This window comes from Miscanthus floridulus, chromosome 8, assembly GCF_019320115.1.
Source record: "Miscanthus floridulus cultivar M001 chromosome 8, ASM1932011v1, whole genome shotgun sequence".
NCBI lineage: Eukaryota > Viridiplantae > Streptophyta > Magnoliopsida > Poales > Poaceae > Miscanthus > Miscanthus floridulus.
The window spans coordinates 178,917,102-178,927,872 of NC_089587.1; the positions used below are offsets into that span (position 1 = coordinate 178,917,102).

A 10,771-nucleotide genomic window follows, 5' to 3' on the forward strand; every position below is an offset into this window, starting at 1 on the left:
GCACCTTTTATTAGAGTATATGCAGCACTAAAACGGATACAGTCTTGCTTGCTGGACTATCTTAGCAAACCTATCTTGATTCATTTATAATGGTTTTGTGATATGAATCAATTTATTGCAAATTAGTTACTATGCAAGCAGCCATCATGTCTTTTCTTATTATTCCATTATTTGTCACTTGATTGTTTTCGTGGAATGTTTGCTTTATTTTATGCTGGAGTAGAAGTTTTCTTAGAGGTTTAAGGTGGTTATTGCAGTTCTGTCTGTGTATAGCAACCGCATTCATTGATTGTGTTCTTGTGTCCTAGCAGTAGCAGATATGCTGCTTTCTGAAGCTGTTAGTCGTATTTTGTTGGGTGTTCCATGTTTAAGACTCATGTAATGTAATAATTCTCTATTCTGTTTTTTTTTCTCTCTCGAACTACGCAGGAGAGCTGTGTCGTTTTGTTAATATAGAGAAAAAAAGTACAACAAGCTGAGAGCAGAGGCCCAACCCGAGTCCAAAAACCCACACACCCAAAACTCCCTACACCAGATAACAAACTCACCGCAAACAGGAAATAAAAACTTGACCACCAGAGCCTAAGCTACTGAGATCAATGATCTGAAGAGGAACTCTCGAAGTCCCGACTCCCCTGCCAAACACCACAGGTGACACTCATCCCTTATGGAGATGCTACTTCACCTCTTCTGGCGTTCGCATCATGAGTGTGAGCTCTATTCCTCTTGTCCAGTGTTTATTACATTTGTTTGTGGCTCTAAAGCTGGGGTAGCATTATGGAGATGACCACTGGTTCTTTCTTTAGACAGTAGCTGTGTATTTCTTTCAGAAATGGTCCTATTAGCAGCAGAACAGTATGAAGATGGGCTGGTATGACATTCTTGTTTGTATAGCTGTTGATGTTTGTGGACTCACTTCTCATCTTTCAGTATTAAAGGGGAAATTAAGGGGCTCGAATTAGGCTATTATATTGCTGTGTTTGAAGTATTGCACCAGAAACGAAAAACTAAGTTGTGTCTGAAGTAATGCACCAGAAACTGAAAACTATTTAATCATACAGACCAGGTCAGATCTCTGAAGGCTTACTTCACTCCAGCTGCTAAACTTTCTTGGTGAATCTATTTTGATTCTTCTGTTAATGTTTCGTGATTTAAATCAAACTTCGGCAAATTAACAACTACACATGTGGCCATCTCTTGGGCACTCGATTTTTTTTCATGGAATGTTGGTTTGTGGTTATTAAGCTTGCTTCAGTTTATGTTGGAATTTAACACGTTTTAAATAGTTTTATTTACTGTTTATTAAGGTGGCTAACTCAATGTAACTATGCATGCCAACCACACTATTCCACACTTGCTTCAATTGTCATTGGACTAGAGGGTGTTTTTCTGTTAAGCTCAAGCCATTTCCTTGTTACTGGCTTGCTATGTTTGATAATGCTATTGCTACTTCATGTCTTCAGTCTTCACACCTTCTGACATTCGCATCATGAGCTTGCACTGTTCCATCGTGTATTACGAAACGTGTGTCTCTTATAATATAAGATGGTTTAACATTGTGGAGATGAGCACCGTTTCAGTGGACAGTAGCTGAGTATTTCTTGCAGAGATGGTTCCTTTGAGCAGCAGGCCAGTATGTGCATGGACTGTAATTGACATTCTTTGTATAACTAGACATATCCTTGGATTTGCTTCGTCATCTTTGATGTCAATGAAAAACTTTGTTGTGGATACTGAAATTCATTACATCTGTGCAACTATAAAGGTAGTGTTTCTCATGAATTGAGATTGGTTTAAGCTATTTGGATTTCTTACCTGCTTTACTACTCGTCATGGCTGAGCAGTGAACAATACTCCTGTTCCTGTCGGAAGTACTGTGCACGAACAGAAAAACTAAACGCCTAATCGATCGAAACCTCTTCGGCAGCACTGGAAAATAAACCAAAACACTATTTTAGCTAATTGTTGTGAGAGAGAAATATTGTTCTGCCTGGAATCACTGTGATTCCGTGAGTGGGCCGGCCGGCCGGCCAGCCGAACACTCCAGAAAGTCTTCATGCTGGCGTTCAGTTTTTTTTTTTTTTGAAAGATCATTCAGTACTCGTTTGATTGTGTACAGGTCAGGCCAGATTATTGGCCTGTTCTACTATACATTTCGCAACAAAGGTAGTGTTTGGCTGGTCTTATCAGCCAGCTTATTCGCTGACTTATAAGTCATAGTACAGTATTTTTTTCTAAAAAAAATCAGCCACACAAATCAGCATCAACGGCTTTACAACCCACCGAACAAGTTTCACGGCTACCTTTTTCATATGTTCCTCTCTTGTACCTTGAGTTGCTCTTTGGCCAATAAACTGATCAGAAACGCTGTCTTCGTTTCTTTTTGCGACTTTGCTATCTCATCATCATCTTAGAAAAATGAAACGAGCAGAAGGGGTTTTCAACTTGAAATGCAACTAAAATTCTCTAATCATTGATGCTTACATTACATATAGGGGGCGATGTACTGAGTCGAAGTTATTTACAACTTGAAACGCAACGCAAATACCTAACCATTGACGCTGACATACTGGGGCGATGTACCAAACTGCCTGAGGACTTCACGCACTATGAAGAACTGAGGTCAGATGACTACTGTTTTTTCTTCTTTTTCTTTTTTGAAAAGGACTACTGGAATTCATTGTCAGCCGAGCATGAGCATGAGCATGAGCATGACTCCAACTCCATCTGTCCGCCCTTAGAAGAGTATAGTTCTGGATTTAGAACAAGTCAACTTTTCTTAATTCTAATCAAATTTATAAAAAATAGTATCAACATTTATACCTTCAAATAAATTTACTATAAAATAATTAAATTTAAAACATTTTTATATTTATAAAAAATGGGAGTTTATACCTTCAAATAAAGTTACTGTAAAATAATTAAATTTAAAATATTTGTATATTTATAAAAATATGAGTTTTTTAAGGGCTGTGAGGGAGCAGAATGGCAACACAAACTCCGGTGCCGGTGCGGAAAGTTATTCCGCTGCGGAGAAGATTATTCCACAAAGATGCCGCCGACTCTCTTTTATTCCAACTTTCCAAGACAAGAGAGGAAAAGGTTGAAATTTTCATGGAGAGCAAGATGAAGCCACGTGTTCCGTCGTCAGCCGTGTCCGTCGCCAAAAAGATGACCGCAGTTTCGTGGTGCTTTTTTTTTCGATTCGAAAAAAAAAATGTGACCACCGCCCCGCCGCCGTTTGCTCCGACACTGCTGCTGCGGCTGCGGTGCGGCCATGTCTTCCAGTCGTTCAATCACGTACGTACAATGACAGTCTCGTAAACCAGCAGCCCGTGATCTGCAACCGCGCCGCCAACTGGCCAAGCAAACGCCGCTGAAACGACGACGACGTGCTAATCCCGTCTGCGATCCATCGTGCCGGCGGCGATAGATGAGGCGCTGGCCGGTTTCCTATCCTCACCACGCCCAATAACCGAAGCAGAGGAGCCGAGGTGACATGACAGGCGAGTCGAGGTCAGGTCAGGTCACGCCCGCCACGGCCCCGGCCCCGGCCCGGCCCGGCACGCCTCCAACCGGGGCCCCACTGTCCCACGCATGACGCACCGCGCGCCCGCCGCTGCGCCCGACGCCTTTTAGCCGTCCACCGCACCGCGCCCGCCTTTTCACCCCGCTCGCTCGATCGGCATTCTCCAGCCTGCTGCGCCTCCCCTCCCTCCCTCGCCTCCGCGATCTCGCGTAACCCTGCTAGATCCCTGACCCCGCCATGTCCAACCCCTGGGGCGGCCTCGGTGGCGCCGGCGCGTGGGCGCTGGACGCCGAGCGCGCCGAGGAGGAGGAGCGCGAAGCCGCCGCGGCCCCGGCCCCCACCCCCGCCCCCGCGGCGGGCTTCCCCAGCCTCCGCGAGGCCGCCGCGGGCGCCGCCGCCGGCAAGTCCAAGAAGAAGAGCAAAGGCACCACGCTCTCGCTTTCGGAGTTCGCCGGGTTCGTCCCGGGGCGGCGGCAGGCGCCGGCGCCGCCGGAGCCCCGGGGCCTCACCACGGCGGAGATGATGATGCTGCCCACGGGCCCCAGGGAGCGGTCCGCGGACGAGCTCGACCAGCCCCGCGGCCTCGGCGGCGGCTTCCGCTCCTACGGCTCCGGGGACCGCGGCAGCGGCGGGTTTGACAACGACGGCCGCCGCGGGCCGCCCGGCAGGGGCTCGGATCTCGACATGCCCTCCCGCGCCGACGAGGATCGCGACTGGTCCATGAGCAAGAAGTCGTTCGCGCCCTCTCCCGCCGACTCCGGCTCGCGGAGCCGGTACGGCGGCCTCGGGGGTGGCGCGCCCGCGTCCGTCGGCCGCGCCGACGACGATGGCGACTGGTCGCGCGGGAAGAAGCTGCCACCGCCGTCAGGCCCGTCGCGCTACCCGAGCCTCGGCTCCGGCGGCAGCGGCGGCGTCTTCCGCGACTCGCCCGTCTCGGCCGACTCCTCCGACCGCTGGTCCCGTGCCGCGCCGAGCAATGGCGAGCGTGAGAGGCCCCGCATCGTGCTCGATCCGCCCAAACGTGATGCCTCGGCCACCCCTACCCCACCTGCTGAGGCGGGACGCAGCCGGCCGAGCCCATTTGGAGCCGCGAGGCTACGGGAGGACGTGCTGGCCGATAAGGGGCTGGACTGGAAGAAGATAGAAACTGAGATTGATCAGAAGAGGACTAGCCGCCCCACCAGCTCGCAGTCGAGCAGGCCAGAGAGTGCTCAATCGTCACGGCCTGGGAGCCCCGGGTCACAAATACCAGCCACCGGTACTGAAGCCGCACCTAGGGCACGGCCGAAGACGAATCCTTTTGGTGACGCAAAGCCAAGGGAGGTGATTCTGCAAGAGAAAGGGAAGGACTGGAGGAAGATTGACCAAGAGCTGGAGCATCGCCGTATTGATAGGTATATGCCCATATATTGATCTGAGCCGATTCTCACAAAGCATGCACCATTAGCATTCGCCTGTGAATTCAATAATTAAGACTAGGAACGCTGCACGCTCGTATATTTGGTTTTGGTATAATTAGAACTCTGCTTGAATTTGTGGTAGTTAGCTAGAGCATTTTCCTAGTGCTGCTAATAGCCACCTTGTTGTTGCTTCAACTAAAACAAATGACCTAATACAAGTTAGTTTACTATTTAGTGGCGGGGGCATCCATAACAGTGCTATGGCTATTATCATAGCTGTACATTCTCCTTTTGAAGATAGCGAGTTAGTGATGCCGGCATTTGTTACATATTTCCCTTGAGCTTCTAATGTTTATTGTGGACGCCAAACCAGTATTGGTTGGGAGCTGAGTGTTCATTTTTTCCTTTTCAGTCAATAAAAACTTAACAAGCTTGTGAGCATATGTTAAGTATTGCTGCTAGCTGCATTTGATCTGTTAAAGCTTTATTATCTTCTTTTACTACCGTTTCGGTTTCCATGATTGGTTAATCTGAATATGTACATATACTAAATACTGTTGCATCAGGGTTTTGATTTGTTTGACTCCATTCTACTCTGACTGATACTGATGAGTTGCTGTATTAACTGTTTGTTTTGCTTTCTCTTTAATAATTCTTTACCAATCACTTGTTAAGTTGGCAGTACATATATCATCTTTCTATTTTTAGTTTTAGCAGTCCTAAGAATTTTGCTGGTAAGATAATAAATACTTTAAAGTTCATTTTTCATTCCTCTGTTGTAAAATAACTGTATTTTTCATACAATGTTCTGATTTTAATGCTAAGTTTATATTGAAATGTGTTTTAAAATTGTATCATGTAGTATGTTTATATAGTGTGGTGTTTCATATGTTTACAATCTAAAATCTGCTTTGGAAACATGATGTTAGGTTGAGTCACCTTGTATTGTATGAGTATGATTATCATCTACCACTTGGAGTACTAGTCCACCCTGAGTCATGGAGTAATATGGTTTCAATAACAACAATGTGGAATAACTTGTTTGTGTACTCCCTGCTGATCCTGTGGAATAACATCTATGTCTACTTCCAGCATGTCCTCATGCCATCATGTAGGATGGATCAGTAATCCTAACACTTACGTTCCACTAACAAAGCCATTAGTGCTTCAGTCACTGTATTGTTTGGAGAAAATGTTTGAATATCATGCAATAAGAACTTTTTATTTCTTCATGGTTAGCAAGTTCTCTGTCAATCCATAAATGTTCTATTTTGGTAAAAAAAAAAGGGGTTCTGGTCCTTTATGATGAGATAGTTGACATTACTCAGCCATTTGAAAAGTATTTTGCCTTTCCATGCACTTGTATAGAATAAGCACTGAATCATGAATGTTTTACTAGGAAAGTTCCCAAGTCTACGTTATTGATTCACTAAAACGGCATCAGAATGTATTCAAAATGCTCTGCCACTGCCAGTGTCTTGAGTTCTTGACCTTATTAAGATGGTGTCGAGTAATTTTATTTTATATTCCTTCAGAAATAACTGTGCAGACTGCAGTATGCACAAATGAATCGTGAGAGTTTTACTAAACTTAATAGTTCCCTTAGTTTAGATACAGAGGTCCATTGCTTGTCTTTTGGAGAGCTATGCATCTTTTCACTTTCCTTGTTTCAATAATCTACCCTTTGGTTGCAAAGTCTGTGCTTTGGTGTTGAGAAGAATTAGTAAGTCAATCTGTGGCATAGCCTGTCACAAGGGTGAACTGATTTTGTTATGAGGGTACGTTGTCTAGAATTCGATCAACTCAAATTAAGCAATCCTTCAAAGAACTCATCCAGTTAGTTGCCTATTTTTGGCTGATCCACTTAGTTCATTGTTGCTGCATGCTTTGCCGAATTATGAATTTGCTAGTTTTTTTTGTTTAAATACATATATGCGTATCACACAAACATTTACATTTTTTTTTCTATATCCTATGAATAATTTCCAATTGAACTTGACATGGAAATGGATATTTCAGACCGGAGACAAATGAAGAGAGTGTGTTGAAAGAAGAGATCAACCTACTTATGGTGGAACTAAATGAAAGTGAAGGCAAGATAAGTCATGAAGATGCAAAAGGCCTCTCTGAGAAAATAACTCAGATGGAAGAGCAGCTGGAACTTCTTAGAATTGCGATGGATGACAAGATCAGATTTTCGCAAAGACCTGGTTCTGGAGCAGGCAGGGTTATAGCATCACCGCCAACTAATTTTGTAGATGAACCCCAAATAAAAGAGTCCATGGAAAGGCCACGTTCCCGCAGTGGCACAGAGCAATATCCAAAACCAACTGAAGAAAGATGGGGGTTTCAGGGGAGCAGAGACAGAGGCTCTTTTGGTGGCAACAGAATTTCAGAGAGGTATGCTAATTTCTTGTGCTTGTTTTGTTATGAGTTTTCGATTCGAACCAAAACAAACAACTTACTATGATTCTTGCAAACTTAAGACATGAACATAAATTTAATTGGATAGTCCTTGTTTTTCATTGTTTGTTAATTGCGATTATCATTTAATAATGTAACCTTAGCACATGTTCTTCTTCCACATGTTATGTCCTTGGATTTTGACCTGTGAGGTTACTGCTCATTGTAGTATTGTACCCATATGTTTTACTGTGTATATATATCCCTTAATTAAGTTTGGTTTCGTTATGTGTCGTCCAACAGAAACCACAACATAACTAACATACAACGAATCGAAGTTCAGAATTCTATTACCACAAACCATTTCTCGAGTGTGGCCATGTGAATTTAGTTGTTTGTATATAAAGCATAATATCTCCATTTGCAGGTCACCCGCAGGACAGAGGTGGTGAGAACTCTATAGGGGTCAGATTTTTTGTCATCGTTTCGAAACTGCGGAAAAATAAGTTATGTTCCTCTTGCTACTTGACTCCCATTTTGTTTGGCTTGGAAGAGCGGAGAGGATCGTGGGCAATACAGATTACGTTGCACCAAGCTGTTAATTATCACCTTTATGGTGTTTCTTCCATTTCCTTTTTTTTTTTGCGTGTAATTTTTCTTTTGCCCTCCTCTTCCATGTCAAAACAGGTGCTTTGAACCTTTCATAGGCTAACTATTATTGTTGATTCCTGCGTAACTATGCTTTAACATTCTTTGTCAATGGCTTGTTTAAAATGTTGTAGATTAGACCATATCTCTCCAGATTAGGGAGATGAATCTGTGTTACTCCCCAGTCTACGGGCGAATTGGCTCCAATCCCCAGATACCGAAGGAAGCCACATGGCCAGGATGCTTGGTGTTGTGCTGCCGTATAATCCTCTATTGTTGGCATGGTTTCCTTGTTGCATGTATAGTACTACACTGCAATCGAGTTCCTTGCGTCTTGGAAACTTGAAAGGGAAACCTAAGATTTGGTTCGCCTTTGTGGAAAATATGTTTTTTTGTCAAGGATTGTGACGTTGTTAGCCCATAGTGTTGTTTCAATCCACACGCATCGTCAATTTTCTTGCTCCGTTGACAATGTTCATTGGCTCTTCGTTTCGACTAATACCCGTCGAAACAATGTGGCATAACCTTGTTGGCCCTTCATTGCGTTTGAAGGAGTATCCGACGCTTACGATTCTTTGCATACTCTAATATTAAGATGGAATGATCTCTGTTGTCCCTGTCATGTTTGCTACAAGCTTCAAGAAGTTTATACTTCCCTCACTATCTTCTCAGAACAGCTCAGAGGAAAGAGCATTGAATCTTGCATTGGAAGTCAATGACGCATGCCCTGCCATTTCATTGATAGATTCAACTTAATTAAGTGGGAAATAGATGAGGTGGCAAATTTTATGCTATCACATTATAGTTTTTAAGCCAAGCTATTCAATTTTGTTTTTGTAAACAGAAGAAGAAGAAAAATCATGTGTAAATAGGGACTACGCTGAGCTTTTGTACCCATTCTGCTTGCAAAATAAACTATAAATAAATTTGTAATAAGTGGGCAATGAACCATCAACCGAGTTTCGAGTAGACTGATTTTGAATCCATTCGCATTACAAACTGGATCAGCAGAGACACTTATCGGTACAGGTTATTTCATAATTTTCACGCACACTGCAGAAGAGTAACATAACATACACCAAAATAGTCGCGCCCGGAAAGAAGTCATCACGCACGACGATTATATGTATGGCGCGCCGCGCGCACGATGACCCGCTTTGGCGCTCAGCCGCACTTGCTCTATTTGTTCTTCTTGCGGTTCTCGACGACGAAGAAGAATGCGAGCGCGGCGACGGAGAAGGCCGAGAAGACGCCCGCGGCGACCTTGAGGGAGGCGTGGATGCCGGTGATGCCGGCGACGTCGAAGGCGGCGGTGGGGCTGGTCTGGCCGTAGGCCACCTCGGTGCCCGACGCGTCCGTGGCGTAGGCGCGCACGTAGTAGGAGCCCGAGGGGACGTCGCGGGCGACGACGTACCGGAAGGTGTCGGGGGATCCGGCGGCGGCGGCGTACGCCTGCTGGGTGACCTTGAACTGGCACGCCTTGTCCTTGCTGATGTCGTCGTTGGAGTTGCGCCACCCGCGGTCCTTCTGGCTCGCCGGCGCGTAGCACAGCTTCACCTTCACGTTCTTGTAGGCGGCGGCGGCGCCCGCGGGCTCCGTGGTGTTCAGGCTCCACGTCCCCGTCACCGAGTCCACGCCGGCGTGCAGGACTGCGCACATGCCCATGTGTACATATTTAGTTAGCTCGTTAATTGTGAACAAATATAAAGAGACTGCAAGGTTTCAAAATATTTATCTACTACTTATGTAGAGAAAGTAGAATCCTACAACTAGTAGCTAGCTAAACATTTGGTTTAGAGATAATGCGTCATATTCCACGCAAATTAACACGTACGGTAAGTCAAGTTAACAAACTGTCAAAGGCAGAGATTGCAAATTTTTTTTGCCCTTGAGAGCACTCGGATTAGAGAAAGTGTCTCCATTCTACTATTGGCCGCCCTAGATGGATTTTAAAATCTTTCTCAGTGTGTCATTTCTTTCGCGGCCGCATTGTAACTTTGTATAAGCAACAGACGAACATATAGTTCAGCTGTCTCAGCAAGAAATTAAGAGAAAGACGAGCACCTGAAGCATATTCTCCGATTTCGTGCACCAATGTCATTTGAGTTTTTTTCGTAAAAAAAACAATTTATGCAAAAAAAATATTACTAATTAAGAGACCGTATTCATGATCAATCCTTGTTCGTGGGGTTAATTAGCTGCCTACAGTACGTTTCAATATATTATTTTTGAAAAGTCTAAATAACATGGGTAGTTAAAGCGCTGCACATTGGATGGTAGAAATTTAGGTTCTATTCGGCTGGTATTAAAGCCGGCTGATAAACCAGCTAAAATTGTTTTATTATAGGAGAAAAATACTTACTCTAGATAAGTCGGCTGATAAGTTCACAGCCTACCATTCGCGGCACAAGTAGTCAAAGTGCTACTATGAGCCGGCCGGCATGCCGAATAACGGAGCAGGATGAGAATGGGAATGGATGGATAGACGCGTACCTTGGCCGGGTTTGGCGGAGGTGGTGACGGCGAGCGCCTTGGGCAGCGTGGAGAGGTGCACCCCCGCGGCGGCCGGCGCCGGCAGGCAGGCGGCGGCGAAGAGAAGCGCCGACAGCACAGACAAGGCCTGAATGCTTGGTTGCCGAGCCATCGCTACGTGCTCCTCCGGCCGATCCCTTTGCTATAACTAACCAAACGCTACGCTACCGGAGCCTCTACTTGCTGGCTCGACCGGCAGCTCGGTGTCTAGCTGCTGTGGCTGTTGGATGTCGATCGGAGACGAGATGAGGGATCCGAG

General features: G+C 45.2%; 2 protein-coding genes across 3 annotated transcripts; one reads left to right on the forward strand and one right to left on the reverse strand.

Annotated features, from left to right (window-relative positions):
* The first annotated feature begins 46 nt into the window (after positions 1–46).
* LOC136477619 (eukaryotic translation initiation factor 4B1-like) lies at positions 47–8,099 on the forward strand. Of its 2 annotated transcripts, XM_066475831.1 has the most exons (5): positions 47–710; positions 2,496–2,622; positions 2,969–4,923; positions 6,949–7,329; positions 7,760–8,099. In XM_066475831.1, exons 3-5 carry the CDS (start codon positions 3,767–3,769, stop codon positions 7,782–7,784), a joined length of 1,563 nt encoding a protein of 520 aa, XP_066331928.1. In that variant the 5' UTR covers positions 47–710; positions 2,496–2,622; positions 2,969–3,766; the 3' UTR covers positions 7,785–8,099. The 2 variants fall into 2 exon arrangements, with proteins under 2 accessions (XP_066331928.1, XP_066331927.1); XM_066475830.1 differs by having other exon boundaries at positions 2,496–4,923.
* A 204-nt stretch (positions 8,100–8,303) lies between these two features.
* LOC136477621 (high-affinity nitrate transporter-activating protein 2.1-like) lies at positions 8,304–10,771 on the reverse strand. Its single transcript, XM_066475833.1, has 2 exons — positions 10,474–10,771; positions 8,304–9,629 (listed from the first exon to the last, which is right to left on the reverse strand). Exons 1-2 carry the CDS (start codon positions 10,622–10,624, stop codon positions 9,160–9,162), a joined length of 621 nt encoding a protein of 206 aa, XP_066331930.1. The 5' UTR covers positions 10,625–10,771; the 3' UTR covers positions 8,304–9,159.